This window comes from Gadus chalcogrammus, chromosome 9 (genome assembly GCF_026213295.1).
Source record: "Gadus chalcogrammus isolate NIFS_2021 chromosome 9, NIFS_Gcha_1.0, whole genome shotgun sequence".
NCBI lineage: Eukaryota > Metazoa > Chordata > Actinopteri > Gadiformes > Gadidae > Gadus > Gadus chalcogrammus.
Genome location: NC_079420.1, coordinates 2,322,760 through 2,342,705, shown reverse-complemented (window position 1 = coordinate 2,342,705; position 19,946 = coordinate 2,322,760). Strand labels below are relative to the sequence as shown.

The 19,946-nt window shown below is 44.2% G+C and overlaps 2 protein-coding genes across 3 annotated transcripts; one reads left to right on the top strand and one right to left on the bottom strand.

The window, feature by feature from the left end:
• Nucleotides 1–749: 749 nt before the first annotated feature.
• sephs1 (selenophosphate synthetase 1) lies at nucleotides 750–6,072 on the top strand. Its single transcript, XM_056599516.1, has 10 exons — nucleotides 750–965; nucleotides 1,949–2,067; nucleotides 2,522–2,618; nucleotides 3,041–3,144; nucleotides 3,262–3,369; nucleotides 3,663–3,817; nucleotides 4,021–4,111; nucleotides 4,496–4,595; nucleotides 5,389–5,601; nucleotides 5,751–6,072. The coding sequence occupies exons 2-10, from the start codon at nucleotides 1,972–1,974 to the stop codon at nucleotides 5,963–5,965; spliced, it is 1,179 nt and encodes a 392-aa protein (XP_056455491.1). The 5' UTR covers nucleotides 750–965; nucleotides 1,949–1,971; the 3' UTR covers nucleotides 5,966–6,072.
• A 1,176-nt stretch (nucleotides 6,073–7,248) lies between these two features.
• cpt1b (carnitine palmitoyltransferase 1B (muscle)) lies at nucleotides 7,249–19,684 on the bottom strand. 2 transcript variants are annotated; one of them, XM_056598685.1, is made up of 19 exons: nucleotides 19,465–19,684; nucleotides 18,162–18,358; nucleotides 17,775–17,911; nucleotides 17,217–17,388; nucleotides 16,781–16,882; nucleotides 16,173–16,310; nucleotides 14,687–14,764; nucleotides 14,205–14,312; nucleotides 13,305–13,389; nucleotides 12,637–12,832; nucleotides 12,152–12,337; nucleotides 11,681–11,786; nucleotides 11,474–11,590; nucleotides 11,200–11,364; nucleotides 10,843–10,977; nucleotides 8,578–8,730; nucleotides 8,355–8,468; nucleotides 7,613–7,705; nucleotides 7,249–7,507 (listed from the first exon to the last, which is right to left on the bottom strand). In XM_056598685.1, exons 2-19 carry the CDS (start codon nucleotides 18,300–18,302, stop codon nucleotides 7,376–7,378), a joined length of 2,358 nt encoding a protein of 785 aa, XP_056454660.1. In that variant the 5' UTR covers nucleotides 18,303–18,358; nucleotides 19,465–19,684; the 3' UTR covers nucleotides 7,249–7,375. The 2 variants fall into 2 exon arrangements, with proteins under 2 accessions (XP_056454660.1, XP_056454662.1); XM_056598687.1 differs by having other exon boundaries at nucleotides 18,162–18,325.
• Nucleotides 19,685–19,946: the final 262 nt, after the last annotated feature.

The window sequence follows — 19,946 nt, the reverse complement described above, 5'->3', positions numbered from 1 at the left end:
TGCTGGTGGCCCCTCAGATCAAGCTCCCTGTTTGATTGTTCCCCTAAATGGTCCAATGCAGAAACGATTAATCTTGATAGACAGTCTACTATGCAGAACAGATTGTTTTAGTTAAAGTTAATTAAGTGTGGTTTGTTATTCACCACAAAAAAATACAGTGGTATGTTGTCATTCAATGTTATAGGTGTGTTTATAACAAACTATATGTTTGTCCTGTCAAAATATCTAACTCCCTGGTCTATTCCCTCTGGTTCTATATTGCAGTATATTCTAGGATACATTTTTGTAGGCCTACTTCGTTTTTCGAATCTGTCAAAATCTATTTCTAAATTGTATGAGGTAAATGTACACGTAATATTTATATTGTGCCTTTGCGCGTTTGTCTTTTTGAGTGCGTGTCTTCAATGGACCAGCATACAGAAACATAAAAAATAATAATATTTTAGGCATTCTGTAATAGATCTTGTAATGATTATCCAATGATTATCGAATTTATTATAATTTTTGTGACAGACAAAGCCTCCTCCTATTTGCTCAATGTGTAACTTTCGTTAAATTCGTAGCCGATTTATCAATTAAATGTTGATTATATGGCTCTTGGTGTGTTTCCTTCTAAATTAAAGGTACATAACATCGCGTTTAGATTTTTGTAACCGGATTTAAAGGGATGATCTCAGCCGCCTCGGCGCTTCTGAAGGACCCTTTGAGCGCCCTAGTCGGTGTCCTTTTTAAATCATTATACACGTTTTGTTCCGATAGGTTGTTAAGCAAAATAAAACATTCATCCAATTATATGTATTGCATTGGCTATGGATTCATTAATCATCTAGAGCTAGTATTGCAGTATAAATATGCAACTCAATTATTTTCTGTCAGGCTATTTTTAAGGAAGCCCGGGCGTCTCCCCAATGCATTCTGGTAGCGGCCGCGCTCCTCTGTTGGGATCCAGCGCTAACGTTAAACAGGTAAGGATAAACTGGTCATAGCAATTAAAGGGGAAATGTTGCAAGAATATAACTGTCCCTTGGTCCTAAAACACTATAAAGGGCTGTCGTTGACATTTCCTTTGCAGCATGCCATTATATCTTTTCACAAATGGCATGTTTGGTGTTTGTTTTTAATGATACTTCAGCTAATGTTGCACACATCGCATGGCGGTGGTCACTAAAGGGTTAAAATTTTCCGCCGCCGACATATTTGTTCTTCGCAGTGTAGTTACTTTTAACTACTAAATGTATTCCTTACAAAGCGCTCTCCCTTCGTTTTTGTTCCATGATTAGTTACAGTTGTGGTGCACAAACCGGGCACATGTATAGCTAGCAATGGTTTGCATTACGAGTTGATTGTGTCTCACTGCTGCTTAGGCCTATCACTGCATGCATTGATCAGCATTTGCTAGCACTCATAGTCGTAGTCAGGACGGGTCAACAACAATACTAAGATTTGTAAACATAAATAACCATGCTCGTCAATAACCATTTGACGGCTTGTTAAAAATACTCGTTGTTTTTTTAATGATGCACCTGTATAACTAGTGACAGCAGAACGGTCCAATTACATTTGGCAGATTCTGCATCTTCTGTATCATGATCTTGAATGCACCACCAACCCTGGGAATTGGCCGCGTATTCATTCATTTTAAAAGCCTGGCAGAGTTTATGTCAAACACGCTTATTCTTGGCAGATCATCATAAGATTGCTTTCCTTTGAGTGTAATAGTGGTAACAATTTTGATTACATTATATATCCCTGAAGCGAAATTAAAGTGTTAAAACTTACATTGATGACAAAGACTACACAAAGATTACAAAAACACACAATGGGGTTGATGGAAAGACAAATTACTGAATTACAAGATATATATAATTACCAAATTAACTGACGTTTTACTAGATACGAATTGAATAAAAAGGGCCGGGTTCAACCTCTCCTTTTATGTTGTTATCAGGTGAGAGCCAACTGTTCTCCATCATGTCTGTGCGAGAGTCCTTTAACCCAGAGAGCTACGAGCTTGACAAGAACTTCCGACTCACACGTTTTGCTGAGCTGAAGGGTAGCGGCTGTAAGGTAAGCTTCCAAATGACCCGTTGTATCCATTTATTATCGCTGTGGGTTTCTTAGGTGACTTTAGCAAAGCCACTGTGAATGTTGGAGAGAGAGAGAGAGAGAGAGAGAGAGAGAGAGAGAGAGAGAGAGAGAGAGAGAGAGAGAGAGAGAGGAGGAGAGAGAGAGAGAGAGAGAGAGAGAGAGAGAGAGAGAGAGAGAGAGAGAGAGAGGAGAGAGAGAGAGAGAGAGAGAGAGAGAGAGAGAGAGAGAGAGAGAAGAGAGAGAGGAGAGAAGAGAGAGAGAGAGAGAGGAGAGAGAGAGAGAGAGAGAGAGAGAGAGAGAGAGAGAGAGAGAGAGAGAGATTCTCAAATTACATTTCAATCACTAATAGCTGACATTGGCTATGCCATTTATTGTTACTTGTCAGTTATGTTCTGGTTATAGGCTACAATGGCAGTTATTCTTTTCACAACAGGTTCCCCAGGATGTCTTACAGAAGCTTCTGGAAAGTCTACAAGAGAACCACTATCAGGAGGATGAACAGTTTCTTGGAGCTGTTATGCCCCGACTGGGTATGTCTATTTAGAAACAATAAAATGTATACAAAGTTGAGAAAACACGACACTTCGGCAAAAAAACCCCGTTACATGTATTGGCCCATACGTTTCCTCCCACACAACCCCATACTACCCTACTCTAAACATTTTTTACCCTCTTTATTTCTTCAGCAATTACGTAATAGTAGCACTAGCAGCAGCCTTATGCTTTCTAACCGATTTTTTTTCTTTAATCACCCATTTAACTGGCTCTGGGCTTCAATTCTATTATACATAGCTTAGTAACATATTGGTAACATTTCTGTCTATGGTTATCAAATAGGCCTGTTTTGTTATACCTATGTTCGCACACTACGTCCCATGCGCTGCTAACATAGAAATCAAACGTGTCACCTTTGGAGTGTGTGTCTATCTGTGCCTGTGTATTATCTGTGCAGGCATAGGGATGGACACCTGTGTCATCCCACTCAGACACGGGGGCCTCTCACTGGTCCAGACCACAGACTACATCTACCCCATCGTGGACGACCCCTACATGATGGTGAGGAAAAGGGACACCATTTCTATCCCATTCCATACAATGGGACATAACGTGCATAACGTGCACATCGCCGCTGCAGAGTTCATTGAAATTGTATCTGTGTGTTTCTGTTGTCAGGGGCGGTTAGCTTGTGCCAACGCTTTGAGTGACCTGTATGCCATGGGCGTGACGGAGTGTGACAACATGCTCATGCTCTTAGGAGTGAGTAACAAGATGTCAGAAAAGGTGAGAAAAACCTGAGCACTCAGGCCTGAAAATGTACCTCCTACATCTTTTGTTCCTGGTCGATTCAGAATAATGATCCAGGACAAAAAAGTAAATTTTTATCATATAATTTAATAATAATTAATTTAACTTTTATTAATTAATAACCCTATTATTTCATATTGGATGTTTATTTTTATTTTTATCAAGCCTTTGCAGACACTCACTCACACACAGGCCACTTTAGCAAAGGTATGGCGAGGTGGAGATTGTCTCGGAGGTTCATCCCGTCTCTCCCCTTGTTCGGGTCGCAGGAGCGGGACAAGGTGATGCCGTTGATCATTCAGGGCTTCAAGGACGCGTCAGAAGAAGCGGGCACGTCGGTAACGGGGGGCCAGACGGTGCTCAACCCCTGGGTGGTGATAGGTGGAGTGGCTACCACGGTCTGCCAGCCCAATGAGTTCATCATGTGAGTGTCCTTTTTAAGGGCATAATATTCGTATGATTCATTCTGTGTTGTATTGAGCATGTATTTATGGTATGGTGTCTACGGTTTCTATACCTTGTATACCTTTTATGTTATGGCTGGTCTGATTGTTACATTGCATTCCATTGAATGTGATTGCGTTGGCTTGTGTCATGGACGTCCTGTTGTTGTTGTTGTTGTTCCAGGCCTGATAACGCGGTACCCGGGGACGTGCTGGTGCTGACCAAGCCCCTTGGCACGCAGGTCGGGGTGGCCGTTCACCAGTGGCTTGATATCGTAAGTCTTTGTCTTCTTAAATGCTCACAATTCAGTTAACATTGAGACCTTGTGTGGGGCCTTAGCGGCGGCAAATGTTCCCAGTATACGTTGAGCTCTGGGGCAAACACGTTAAAGAAACGCACAAATAAGAGCTCTTGCCTTAACAGGTTCATCCTAGAAATGAACTGAACTGGTTGGTGAGAATCTGGTGAAAACAACTCGTCAACAAAGTCTTGATTATATAATCAATTTAACTAAATGCATTCTGAATTTGTTAATCAATTCTATTATTCTCAAAATCCTTGTTATTTTGTGAATGATATTGTACAGGGTGTGTCCCCAGCAGCGTGATCTGTCAGCACTGTAGTCTGATGCTCTTCCCCACTCTTCCTCTTCCTCCAGCCAGAGAAGTGGAATAAGATCAAGCTGGTTGTAACCCAGGAAGATGTGGAGCTAGCCTATCACGAAGCTATGATGAACATGGCTCGACTCAACAGGACAGGTAGGATGCTTACAAGCATAGCGTGCAAGGTTTATGAACAAGAAGAAGCTGCCATTCACTTTGTTTTTTTGTCTCGCTTGCTAGCCTCTGAACCAAATAACATCAATACATGCAAATGGCCTCTGATGGATCAATACTCAATCACTCCACCCCCCCTATCCCCGCTAACCTCATTCCAGGTGTTCATCTCACAACAGACTGCCCTGAAAAGGGTTCTGCTGCACATGTGATTATGGGCGAGACAGGGAGTTTGGGAGGGAGATCTGTATTGGTTAAGTGGGTTAAGTAGGCCAAAGGGAGGGACTTCCGATGGACATCGATACATTTCTGTCCAACGCGACAGGTATTGCTGCGTCAATAAACACCTCCTCTTTGTTGTTCTCCTTCTTTTCATGTTCTTATTCCGGGAATAAGAAGAATAAGTAGACTAGGTAGACTATGGATGGGCCGATAGTCAATTATATCGACGATAGATGGATTCCATCGTTTATTTTACAATTCAATAGTTAAATAAAGAAGTTTATAATATAAATTAATCTCAACACATCGGCCTGGCCTCAAGGAAAGAGACGTTTTTTTGTTGACTGCTACCAATGTTGTGTTGGTCACACTAAAGAATGTTTTTTTTTTGTGAATAATACACATAAACATAAGGAACTTAATAAATTATAAAAATCGCACGTTAAATCGCAATCACAATATTGGTCGAAATAATCGCAATTACCGGTAGCTTATTTCCTCCAATGGTTGAGTCCTGGTCTGCTCGGTCCTGAACGCCGCCCTCTGCTTCCAGCGGCCAGCCTGATGCACACCTTCAACGCCCACGCCGCCACCGACATCACGGGGTTCGGAATCCTGGGGCACGCTCAGACGTTGGCGCGGCAACAGCGGAGCGAGGTGTCGTTTGTCATCCACAACCTGCCGGTCCTCGCCAAGATGGCCGCCGTGTCCAAGGCCTGCGGCAACATGTTTGGGCTCATGCACGGAACTTGCCCGGAAACATCAGGTGTGTGTGTGTGTGTGTGTGTGTGTGTGTGTGTGTGTGTGTGTGTGTGTGTGTGTGTGTGTGTGTGTGTGTGTGTGTGTGTGTGTGTGTGTGTGTGTGTGTGTGTGTGTGTGTGTGTGTTAACTAACCCCTCTCCCCTCCGTCCCCAGGGGGCCTGCTCATCTGCCTCCCCCGGGAACAGGCGGCCCGCTTCTGCGCGGAGATCAAGTCCCCGAAGTACGGCGAGGGCCACCAGGCCTGGATCATCGGCATCGTGGAGAAGGGGAACCGCACCGCCCGCATCATCGACAAGCCGCGGATCATCGAGGTGGCGCCGCAGGCCGCCACCCAGAACGTCAACCCCACCCCCGGTGCCACCTCCTAATCCTTCCCCCTCCCCCCCCCCAACCACCCCCGGAGCAACACGGAACCGAACTCAAGAGCTCCGCTCGACCGTTCTCAACACACACACCACACCACACACCACACACCACACACACACACACCCTCCAAGGGGGTCGGTATGTGTTGGCCGTACGACCGCTCACCAGGACAGTCGCAAAGGTCCGGCCCCCCCCCCCCCCCCCCCCCCCCCCCCACTCGGCTCCGCAGACATGATCAACATTTTGTAGCAAAACAAAAACATACCCATATGCCTTTTGTGTGTCAGACGTTTGAATCATTACGTCCAGCGGAGGAACGTGGTCAGCGGGGCGGCGCCTCATCAGAACCGGGCCGGGTCGGAGGTCAGGGGGCGCGCTGTGGATTGGCTCCCGGGGATGGCCAGGCGTGTCCTGGCTCTTCAGAAGGCGCTCTCCCATCCAGCAGGGGGCTCATGTGCCCACAACTTGTTTCGTGCGTCCACTCGAGTTGTGCCGGACTCTCAGCCTAGTTTTAGCCGACGCCGTTACGGATGCCTTTAACGAGATGTAGTGTAACCACCGGAATAGTTGCTATTTTTACTTTGTCCTTTTTTTTGTATTGAATCATGTGAAACAAAAAGAAGATTTAATCGAATGTGTCCTCCCTCCAGTAATGTTGCGAAATCAGCAGAACGAACCAGTTGCCTGTCGATGACTCCCCAGTAAATGGGCTGGTTTCCAACCCTGATAATGGGGAGATGACGCGTCCCCTCCCCATTATCAGTGGATTGCAAATAAGCAAGAGGTCACGAACCGTCCCGTTCTCAAGATGCTTGGCCTGGCCGACGGGGGGGACAGCTGACAAATGCTCATTTGTTTTTATAAGTGTTGAGAGACTAGTTATTCTTCATACAAGGATTTTGTAAAAGGCCTGGATGGATTTGGAAACAAGTCTTTACCCATCTTTTCAACTAAAATAAAAAGTAAAACTCTTCGAATACCCTGGTTTGTTTGCTTTTAACTTGAATTGAGAGAAAGAAAGTTTACATTTTGCGTTTCCCTCATTAAAAAGCGGTGCACTTCAGTGACAGCAGTTCCCGATTGAAATCCTCGACAGCCTATCATGTAAAACACATTAACAATACAAATTACTTGCCTGTAGTAAAATTTTACTTCATCTTATGTACACTATTTCTACATTTAATTTACAAATGTTACAGCAAATGACGTCTGACAACACTTAAACCATAGCTTTGATAGAATGCAGTTCTAAAAACGACTATATATATCTAAAATAAATAACTTCAATAGTAGCATAATGTATATATTTTCCCTTTTGTGGACAAAAAGCAAACTATCACATAAATTGGAGTGAATATCCGGGTCTTATGAATATGAAATTCCATTTCTCGATCCTGTAGCAGTAGCAGCTGTTAGACGTCTTTCTTGCGGCCCTTCGACACTCCGTTCATCAGCGGCAGCTCAGTCTTGTGGTTTGTCGGTTTAAAAAGACTTTGGATGTCCAGCATGGCCTTCCGGATGTTCTGACCAAAACGGAACGAATCCTACAGGCGAGAGAAAAGGCGATTGAGATAAATGGGAAAATAACCTAGAGCAGATCATCTCAGTTCTATACAGTAAAACATCTCTCTATTTGAGCCAGTACTTACTGTTTCTGAACTGGAAAACTTGCTCGAGATGTGGAATGTAATCAGGTCCTCCCCAACAATGATGTAGGAGACGCCGTACCCATCGTCTGCCACCTGGGGGCAGAGGGGAGTCATTACGGCAACGGCATGGGCTTTAATGGCGATCCGCCCATGATATTAGAAAAGAATATGTTTAGGTATTGCTGCAAGAATTGTTGTGTACAATGATCAAAGCTTGAAATTGTTAAGGCTAAGTATGAGTTTATGGTCAAGTTTACTTTAAAAAAAGATGATGTTTTGATTTGATCACTGTCAAATTGTATCCAGTCACAAACCAGGCAAAGTATGGGCAGGAAACAGAAGCTACGTTTTAAATGGCTCGCTTGTTCCCTCGTGCCCTGCTATTCCCTAAATAGTGAATACTACATAGTATACTATTAAGGCTATGCGTATGAGTATACTTATTGAGGGCAGTATACTTATGAGTGTTGCATAAACAAGCTGACACATTGTCAAGCTCATTTGAGGGGAACATCTCTACCGGATCCGAAAATAATAAAGTGCTCTGCATCATGAGATATATTGCGGGAATCTGTAAGTGCAATACACAATGAGGGGAACCAGTTTTTTAAACTCACATTTTGAACAACACTACAAAAAGGTGACACCCTAAGTAGTGCAATATCTAGGGCAGGTATGACCCAATCAGATTGTGGTCATCGATGCATAGACTTCCGTTGAGTGACCAAAGTGGTGAACTTACTGGACCAAATCCTCCGCCAGCCCCCACATATCTGGGGAACTTGTTTATGTCGACCAGGTTGAGCTGCTGCTGAGGTGTCTGGCTGGTGGACAGCTTCCACGGCTCAGACAGAACCTGGGAAAGACGTACAGACATGAGAGTGTTACATGTATAATCACTTTAGTTTATAAGGTGGTATTAGAGATGTTCTATCCACAATGTAATGTTTTTGGGAGAAACCAACCTGCTTCAGGAATGGTGAGTCCATGCCAAGGTATTTGGACATTATGTAGAGGCAGAAAAGATGGCGATCAATCCCGGAGCCTGTCATGGCCAGACGATACATGTTCTGATGCTTGTCCGCCGCTTTCCGGAACAATTCAAGCCTTGCGCCATTCTGATAAAAAAAATAATAATCAGATTTAGGTAACCAATGGGGCATTGTTTGAGACCTGATCCCACTTGACAGTTTAAAAGCTGGGGGCGGCTATTAAGGAATTGTCATCAATGGGAAACAATCATTCTGCTGATGCTTTGGTGTCTCCTTGCGTATATGTCAGAGAGCCCTGCCAGAATCTTTGCTTAGAACCTTTTTAACAACCAACGTCATGGCAGACATTCTTTTGTTGCAAGTCACAAGTCGGTTGACATGCAACTCTGCAAGTCAATGGATGAGGCTAACCAAGCAAACTCCCCTTCTGGACGCACAATGACAAATTAGGAATTAAACAACTGAATATGGGAAAGACCAGGCAACTCCAATGTATAGATATATCTCAGTGTATCCCTTTAAGCCTAACCTAATATTTAAATAACAACTAGGGCAGCAACAATTAGTTGATTAATCGATAAACAGAAAAGTTATCTAATCTAACTTTAATAATCAATGAATCAAGTTCCAATAACCTGTTGCAGTTCAAATATATTCAGTGTATGGATCATTCATGCATGGATCATCAAAAATAATAGTTTAGTTTTTCTTTGCAGCGTCTCAGATAAAGCACGCACATTGGACTCTTGTCACGTGAGATTGCATTTGCAATGCAGGGTAAGGGATATTTTATTGACTCAATTATGAAAATAATTGTTGGATGAATAGATTAGGAAGATAAATAGCTGCCCTAATAATAACTTTAATCCATATCACTGCAACTATCTATTGCCTGCCATCCGCCCCCAGGTAATATACAAGCCCTTATCTGTTGAACAACTGGTCATATTACGTAAGGCTAATCCGGCGTGAACTGCCCAGGGTCATGGTGGACTTGACATGACAAGTCATCATGGGTGGCGGCGAGATCTGTGTCAGAGTCCTGTCAGAGTCCTGGCTGATAAGAGGGCTGGTTGACCTGTAGACGCTGGTCATCAGAACCTCTGATGTACTGCGTATTCATTCTGGAAGACTGTTCCAGTTTTTAGCGTCCAGCTGTTTCAGCCACAAGCCATTTACAGAGTATCAGGGAATTATTCATCTCTGCTGTAGAATGTTTTAAGTTTGTGGACATTAATTCAGTTTTAATTCACAGTTTTTTTTATGTATTTCATCTTTTATTTTTAATTGTATTCAATTATAAACATGACCCACCTTTCTCGTTGTAAAATACAGTATTATGTTATGCTTCTTCTGTGCTATTGTTATTGCCACAATGAACCTGTAATCTAATTTTGTCCACTGCCAACTTTCTAAAACAAACAGAAATGGTTGGAGATAGGGATGTTAGATAGTGAAAGATTGACGATGTGTAACCCTCATGACACCACCAAATCCGGGTGGTGTGAGATATATTGCAGAGTAAGTGGAGTGACATGTCAAGTTAGCCTAGGAATTCAATAGTTTTGGTATCACTTTTTTTGTTTCCATGAATGTTAAAATAATTAACTACTTTTAATATACTTCAATATCAAGTGACAGCAATAGATAATAGTTCATTACAATCAGATACAAATACTAATAGTTGCTTTGGTGGCGTACAGAATAAGAAAGCAAGTCCACCTCTTCCATTGTCATATCTAACTGACTAATAAGTTGTTATGTGGACGGCATGTCTGAAATAAAGCTGCTACCCCATCTTAGGTAAGCCAGGTCTCAAGTTAAAAACCTAAAATGTTTTGGCCAATATTTTTGTTATTGGTTCCAGGCTTGATGGTTGGGCTGGGTCGGCCTGGGTGGGTTCGCATTAGCCTTGCTAAAGCTAGCATTTGTATTAAGATTCGGTCAGATCCTTGGTCTGCTGATATGTGACTTGAATGTTCAAGTCTGCAGCTGATCTGTCTACTGCTTTATGTCCGGGACCAGGTCCCAGCGGGCATTGTGGGGTGTATTGCAGTTTTGTACATTGCTCTAGTTGGACCAGTAGAGTAGGCATTGTGGGATTAGTGTCTGTACATTGCTTATTCTGGGACCAGGTCAGTCACAAGCGTCATTGTGGGTATTGTAGTTCTGTACATTGCTCTATGTCTGGGACCAGGTCACAGCGATTGTGGGTATTGTAGTTTTACATGTTTTTACCGTTTTGTCCTCCTCTTCCATGGCTCGAACGAAGGCCACAGCCTCTGAGGTGCACGACCGCACCGTCTCCGTGCGGCCCTCCCGGAACATGCGGGTCATCGAGGACTCGTAGGTCAGACAGAACCCCCCCTGGTCCTGCAATGTTCACAGCCATGAGGCCATGTTGACACTAGCTGGTGTGTGTGTGTGTGTGTGTGTGTGTGTGTGTGTGTGTGTGTGTGTGTGTGTGTGTTGCTTGTGTGTGTGTGGGTATGTTATTATTGTAGATGTATATGGTGTGTGTGTTGTGTGTGTGTGTGTGTGGGTGTGTGTTGTGTGTGTGTGTGTGTGTGTGTGTGTGTGTTGTGTGTTGCTCACCCTGAACTGGGCGAGCTGTAGAGCGAGCTGGATGAAGGCGTCAGGGCTCGTCCGGCATTTCTTGATCAGCCCTTTTCCGAACTCACTGAACAAACAGCCGTGGAAGTCGACGTCGTCCGCTATCTGCTTGGCCAACACGTACGAGGTCTCGATGGTTTCTCTGCACTAAGAAAAATCAAAAACATTGACCAATTGGAAGGCAGTCGGCGTAATCGGAGAAGCACAAGTCCTCCGGAATGTGAGGAAACCGTATGAATCCCATGTTATGCTTTGCCTCCTTTGGGATCTGCCATTCTAGTCGGGCGGGGGGCGGGATGCCTTTGTTGACGTCGCCCTTGCAGTGGCCCTCTTCTGTGTAGCCCAGATGGAAGCAGTCCGTCGCCAGGACGTACTGCGGGAGAACAGGGCGAAGGTGGATCAGCACCTCCTCTACAACTCAAACGTGATGATTCAACATGCATAATGGAAGCTTTTTAAATACCTCCCACATATGGCCTATGATTGGTGCATCTGCCCAGGAGTGTTCAGTGTTGATTCCCATTTTGCCATTTGTGTAAGATATCAAGGTAAACGACTTGTCAAACCACCTGAGAATAAAGAAGAAAAGTGTGTTGGTGATTCATAATGGGTAAAGTTCAGATTCAGATTTCTTTGGTGATCCTAAGGGGTATTTTTTGAAATTGTTAAAATTCCTTAGCTCAAGATAGCAGGCCTACGAGGAAGAGAAACAAATAAATAAAATACAAAACCAAAATGTATCCAAATATTGAAAAGAAGCAAAGCAGATAAATATACATACATAAAATGGGCACATATATAGAAATATACATAAACTATGCACCGTTTTGCAAATACATAAAAATATGCAAAGCTAAAAGTGTCTCATGAGAAATGTTTCAGATATCAACCGCCCTGCACGTTGATAGGAGGGAGGTGAGCGGGATCGGCCCACCTGTCGTAGCACTTCCCGTGCAGCAGAGATTTGGCGTAACCGTCCAACGAGCCGGTCTTGGCCGGGTCGTATCCCTGCGCCTCGTCGTCCAGGGTCAGAAAGAAGGCAGAGGATTCTACGGCCTGCAGGGAGGCCTTGTTCACACCCTGGCTGAAGTACTTCAGACGTGCCCGGGCCCACGGCACCCTGAGGGAAACACAACGATGATAATGACAAAGGGACAGTTTGGAAACAACAATATATATATATATATATATGCGTTCTCAACGATGAGATGCAAAGAAAATACATCCATGCTGACTTCTCCTCAGTCAGTCAGTCAGTCAGTCAGTCAGTCAGTCAGTCAGTCAGTCAGTCAGTCAGTCAGTCAGTCAGTCAGTCAGTCAGTCAGTCAGTCAGTCAGTTCAGTCAGTCAGTCAGTCAGTCAGTGTGTGGTGTGGTGTGTGTGTGTGTGCGCGCGCGCGTGCGTGCGTGCGTGCGTATACCTGTTTCCGGCGGTCAGGGCTGCTAGCTTCAGTTCTCCAGGCTGCGGTTCCGAGGTGTCGTTGAGGATCCTCTGGAACTGCATCTCCAGCTCGCTGGGGAGGAGGTGGCGCCCGCCGGTGTACAGCCACACCTGGAAGAAGCGCCCCCTGTGGTAGACCACCAGGTGCTTACGGTCGCTCAGGTGCTGCACAATATCTGGAGGGGAAAACCGATCCAACGTTTCAGTGGAATTATTTTCTCATGCATTCGCCCAATAGTGAACATTTTTAAAAATGTATGTTAATATAACAGTAAATAAATATATAAAATAAATATAAATATACATCAAAGTGGCAATCTCTGAGATCTCAGTTTCTTTGTCTTTGGCGTTACCCTTGACACAAAAAAGTGTCAGGAAGGTTGCTCCTGACAACCAGGTTGTAACATTCATAACAGCGCAAAGGCAAGGGCATTCACAGCCCAGCCATGGGTCATTCCCCATTCACCGCTGCCTTACATCATCTGGTGACAGATGGAGACTTAACTGACATTTATTTACATGAAAATCTTTGGGAGACCCAAAAAAGAATTGATGAAAAGATTAAAGATAATAAGCTCAGTAGATAGCATTGCACATAGCAAAGCATCGGATGTAAACACATGTTGACACGCTGCGGTCGAGTGGCACCTGTCTCTATGCCCGGGATGCGTGTCGTGTTGAACATCCTCTCCATTTGACTGGAACACATCGGGACGATCCCCAAAGCCCTTAACTAATAACAAATAGAATGAGAGCGTGAAACAAAGCAGAGACCAACGCATGATCATGCTGAGGTTAATAGCTGGTTGTATTTGAGGGAGGATTTGAGAGTTGCAAAGAGAGAGAGAGCGGGAAAAGGTTTTTTAATTTTGATAAATTAGCACAATTCCACTCTGCTCCCTCCCTATGTTTCTCTCTTCTTTAGAAGTGACACATTCATACACCTTTGATTGACAGACCAGATGGACATCCCAATCAGGTCAGTAATGACAACTGACAGATGGCTGAGGCATTTCTAACAAGCTCGTACCTACAGTACTTTTAATACTAGTCTACTAAAATTACTAAAGCCTGTAGTAGGTAATGAGAGGTAATGAGAGGTGATACTGAAGCCTGTAGTATTGATTAGGTAATGATAGGTGATACTGAAGCCTGTAGTATTGAGTAGGTAATGAGAGGTGGTACTAAAGCCTGTAGTATTGAGTAGGTAATGAGAGGTGATACTAAAGCCTGTAGTAATGAGTAGGTAATGAGAGGTGGTACTAAAGCCTGTAGTATTGAGTAGGTAATGAGAGGTGATACTAAAGACCAGTAGTATTGAGTAGGTAATGAGAGGTGGTACTAAAGGCCTGTAGTAATGAGTAGGTAATGAGAGGTGGTACTAAAGCCTGTAGTAATGAGTAGGTAATGAGAGGTGGTACTAAAGGCCTGTAGTAATGAGTAGGTAATGAGAGGTGGTACTAAAGCCGTAGTAATGAGTAGGTAATGAGAGGTGGTACTAAAGGCCGTAGTAATGAGTAGGTAATGAGAGGTACGTCCCGGCCGTACCGGTGCGTGTTCCCCGCGCTCCAGCTTGCGGCGGTACTGTAGCATGGCGTGCACCACGTTCCCGGCCCGCGCCGTCTGCCTCTGGGTCGGCGTGATGTACAGGAGGTCCTGCCAACGCACGCACATGCATGTACCATCACGTTAAGGTGTGAACGCGGGTCACATTCATGCTTTTCGCTATTCTGTCCTTTTCTTTTTGGCTACATCCTTATAATAAATGTTTGTTTTTGTGTTTTTAACAAATTTGTTCGGACTATCTTCTGTTTACCTCTTTTGCAGGGATACAGTTACACATGCAGAGCTATATTGTTGGAAAATAATATATAATATTTGGTATGTCCACTTTTAATCCATTGGAACAATCCAATGAACCAACTGAGTGCATTGTAGTAGTACTAAAGAGTTACTAAATACAACATGATTGTTTTATCCAGGTGGTGTTCTGTATATATTCCGGTGGACTGAAACCCATGCAAGCTCACCATGACGTAGAAGTTGCTGTTGACCATGATGGGACTCCGCCCCCTCAGGTAGATGTACTCCTCCCACCAATCACTGACCTGCAGGCGTTGCATCCATTAGCGCCCACAGTGCCACTCACTCCACTCTGACATATAAACATAGTCGCTGCGTTGGGCCTTTGGATCTTAGGTTAATGTAGCCGCCATATTGGAAAGGTCAAAACTGGTCTGCAAACAAATCAAAGCAAACAGGGGAGCTTTTTCTTGGATAAAAACCACCGTAACGTTTACATTTCTCTTTCGATTTCAATGAGCCGTTCTCATGAGCCACAGTACAAAAAAAAAAAGGATATAAAGTCTTGGGACTCTCCAATAGGGTGGTAATGCGTCATTGTAGGGCAACACAGGTGTCGCTTATAACACTAATCATGGCTCTGCCCCTTCTCTGTAGACTTATCTTCACTAGCTCAGCCTATCCTGGCACAGAAAGGAGCAGACCTAAAATAAGTGTTGGTCATAAGCAGACTTTTTATAATTATAAGGAATATAATTATTATATACTTTACATACAAAGAAAGTGGGATCATTATCTTGCGGATATGCTACATGAATGAAACACACAGTGTCAACAAAAGGTGACTCTCCGAATAGCTCTCCAAAGTCAAATGAAAGCCCCACCGTAATGGTTCAGTTTGAGGGTCATGGGGAAGCCTTGCCACTGTTCCTGGAGCCCAGACTACAGGGTGGGAGCTAAACAATGAGGATGGCTCCACCTCTGCCGGGTGTCAGTTAGAGATGAATAATAATAATAATTATATAATTTATATAGCGCTTTTTTTTTCTTCTGGAAACTCAAAGTGCTTACAGTGAAGGGGGGGGCTCACTCACCAACACAAGTGTGTTGCACCCACTGGGGTGACGCACGGCAGCCAATCAGCGCCAGAACGCTCACCACACACCAGCTTGAGGTGGAGAGGGAGGGGCTTAATGAGTCAGCCAATTATACAGGGGGATGATTAGGGGGCCAGATTGAATAAGCCTGGTGGGGCAGTTTTAGCCAGGACACCGGGGAATCCCTACTCTTTCCGATAAGTGTCCTGGGATCTTTTATGACCTCAGTGAGTAAGGACCTTGGTTTTATGTCTCCTCAAAAGGACTCAGTTGGATGAGCAGAGTGTCCTTGTGCCTCTACCCATTATAGTTGTACTTTCCAGTATGGTTTTTGCTTACCTCACCTCTGCACACGTCTCCTTGTTTAAGAGCAATAAGGCTCCAGATGTGAACATTCCCTACTTTAACAAAGCTCTGGTATTGGACTTTCAACAGTATAAGAATCTCTGTAAAGCTGTGTTCATGGCTCATTCTGTTGAAGAACAGACCTAATGTATGCACACATTAAATCACCCTGTAATCTCCACAACTTTTTCTGACCTCTTCTCTTGTCTGAGTTTCAGTGTTGTACTTTTCCACGACAACGCTTCTGTGCACCGGCTCTCATCGTACTCACGTAGTTGGTCGCCCACCAGGACTTGAGCAGGAGGTATCTCTGCAGCTGGGGGGCGCTGGTGTTTCTGAAGTCATTGGCCAACGTCTCCATCTGCTTGTATCGCTTGTCGTCCAGCAAGGCATGCACCGACTCCAGGTACTGCAGCGGGGGAGAGGGGCCTCATGAAGGGGTCGACAGAGGAGTAGGGCTGGCCAATCCATCACTTTATTCATCACTGTCAATCCTTTGACTACTAGGTGGTCATTGAAGGTCAGAGAAAGTCAGTGCCTTGTGGCCGTAAGGAATATAATACTTGTCTTATTGTAATAATAGTTATTAGCATTACGACGAGAATTATTATACAATCATACCAATAATAGAACATTTTTCACAGAGGGGTCGTTCATAACTCTAATTATGGGTCTACTCCTTTTATGTACCAAGGCAAGGGTAGCAGACTAAACTGGTGGAGATTAATCTCCTACCCTTGACCTGGTCCATAGAAGTAGCAGACAGTCCGGTAATTAGTGTCATGACCTGTGTTTGTCCTACATTGAGACCTCTGTGAAAATGTTATTTTTTATCAGCAGCCAGGAGCTCATCTGGCGGTGGAGCTCTCCGAGGCTCACCCTGTCGATGGTGTCGTCCACGCTGGGGACCGGGAGCCTTGGCAGCGAAGCCTGGAAGCTGTAGAGGAGCGGCCTCCGCCCAGAGAACATCTTGATCAGGCTCTGCAGTATGAACACAAGCACAGCCCTGAATATACAGACACATAGTGTCACAGTAGTAGTACCACCCCCTTCAGTGAATCCCGTTTCTTGGTTTCCATGTTGTTTGTTGATGTGTGCGGGATCATTTGTTAATTTTGGTTTGGTGTGTTTCTTAGATAAGAGTTGTGTCATGTTAATACATACTTGTATTATCCTCTCAATTCACGTTTCGTGTCGACTTATGTTCTTTGTAGCTGAGCCGGACGTGGACAACATTATGTTGCAACCGGGGTACCATCGTAACAGATAGATAGGCCTACAAAGAGTATGCGAGTGGAGCCATGCTAGAACCCACCAGCCACAGTTTAGTGGAGGAGCTCATCTTTCCGTGCGACTCAAAGATCCACGCGTGGTACGAGAGCAAGGCCTTCAGGGAGTATCTCAGCAGGTAGATGAGGAACAACCAGAGGAGGGTGGCGAACAGGATGGCACTCAGCACCTTACCGGTCTGCACAGACATGTAGCCCCTTGCAGAGCAACACAGGTGAGGGTTAGAGCAAGGTTACTACTCGGGCTAAGAACACAACGAGAAGCGACCTACGCTGAGAAAAAAATGTGATATTATTGGGTTATGTGTTATTCCGATTGCCTCACTGTTGTTCTTCTTTTGTCCATTTTTGTGAGCATTGTTTCAATCTTGAGCAGAATAAAATTCCAATAAAGTACAATAGACTACTCGGAATTCATGAGTATAGCATGCTATGCAGAATAGCATATATAGCATAGTGCCTGTTTTATACGGCCCGGCACAACTATAGGGATGGCTGTAGTGGAAAAGTGAGGATGTGCAGGTATACAGACAACATAAACAAACAAAGCATGATGTTACAAATGATAGTGAGGTGTTTCCAACCGTGGCAGGTTTTCCTTGATTAGGTCAATCATTCCCAGAGAGAGATCCACGCGGGTGTACAGAGTGCTTATCATGGCAATAACAACTATGAGCCAACTGGATGGACTGGCAGGGTAGACTCCAGCCAACACACCATTCTGAGAGAGAGAGAGAGAGAGAGAGAGAGAGAGAGAGAGAGGGGGAGAGAGAGGGGGGGAGAGAGAGAGGGAGAGAGAGCGAGAGCGAGAGGGAGAGAGAGAGAGAGAGCGCGAGAGAGAGACAGTTAGACGGACAGACATCAAAAAATGTTTGCAGTGGATAAATGCTTTACATTAGAAGCATGTATTTTGGTGTGGATGAATTGTATTATGCACGATAAAGAAATTAAAACAACTGGCACTTTTATACCTTAAATTGTATGGCGCGCTTTCTCCAAGCCGTGACCCCTGACAGGTAGATGTTTTTAATCACTTCTTGGCTCAACTTGATGTCCGCCCCATCTGGTCGTACGGTGAATTCAAAGCCCACGGCCTGGTGGGCTTCGGCCATCACTGCAGTGCAGAGGCCTGCTGCTATGAAGTGTAAAAATGGATGTTGGCCGGTACCTATGTCAAATCAAAATTGATTTTATGATTTTTTTTTTAAATGCTTAGGAACTGCTGAAAACCCGTTATTGGATTGACAGAGAGTAAATACGGAGCTGCTGCAGCCCAGTAACAGCGGAAGGGCTGTAGGGTCTCCATTGGCCGCTGTCTACAGGGCCAGCCGGCCGGCGACAGTGGCGTAAGCGGAGAGCAGCACCAGTGACGTCACTGTACATTAAGCTTTAACTAAAAACATGATCACCACAAATGACGTAGCTAGGCTGTCCTCCTTTAGAAAGACGCTAAATCTGTATTCACGAATATACACGCACTTTAAAGTCGGCCCTGGACCTGTTTTCAATTAATACAATGTTTAACAAATGTTTAACATTTTAAGGTTTAACAGGCCTAAGCATTTAGATTTATAACAGCCTAGATACCAAGTTAAAACTTTTTTGATCAATTCATAGGCCTTAAAATCGCAAGTTAATATTATAGGCCTATAATCAGCCATATGGACTAACGAACATGTTAAGTAGTAATATACACATAAACAAACACTTAAACTATTACATCAGCATTTGGAGGTCATAAACGAGTCTCCCGACGTAATAGGCTACGCGGAGTAGAGGCTGGATTTCATTTTCCATGTCATATGACTGGACTGGCCGCATGTGGGACAAAGGTCGGCCCGCAGGCAGCGGCGCGCCGAGGCAATGTACACGTGCACGCGCGGCAAAAGACAATATAAACACAGAGAGCATGAGACGATGAGAGGCGCACACCACTTTTGCAACAGGCCTGCAAAAGTCAACCATATAAGGTGGTGCAAATACATCGAATGTGTGATCCATTAATATACGTCCGTAAGACTGCCCCATCGCAGTATTATTGAATCAATCATTTTTAGTAACGGATCATGGGAGAATCCCTTATTTGGAAATGGAACTTGAAGACAAACATGCCGACAGGAAATTACTCATAAATGAATAAATAGCCGAGAACGTTTCCCCACAATCATGCTGCAGTTCTATGCACAAGAATAAACACACATCAAATACAAACCGCGTTTACACACAAAAAACGGATGCTATTAAAACTCCCTGATGAGAAAACGGTAGACCTACTTTATTTCTCAAGCCGGATAAAGTTTGACTTCAGAGATGAGTCGGATTGTTGCAAGTCACCAAATAGGCGAAATTCCTTTGGCCTTGGTGTGTTCCCTGCGTCTCTATGTGCCCTTGAAGTGGCTTTCAGCAGGTACTGTGGCTGAAGCTGTGTGTCCGCTCTCTACCCTCCCCTGTGAACCAGCATTAATACACACACACATTAACACACACTCACACTCGTGGCACACTTCTGTTTGTAATCATACACCATGAGCCTAGAATAGAACTTGTGCCCGTGACGTTCACAGCCAATGCAAGCGTCATTGAAAACGTTTTAAATAGCCGAACAAAACTTGCAGGCTGAATATGTCCTCTTGTCAAGAGAAAGTACATAATGACAGAAAAATCAATCGTTCCACACACAAAAATACAATACAAGTTATTAGAGCCCACACTAATTATTTTGAATAGCCAATATAGGCTACATTTCTGAATTTATT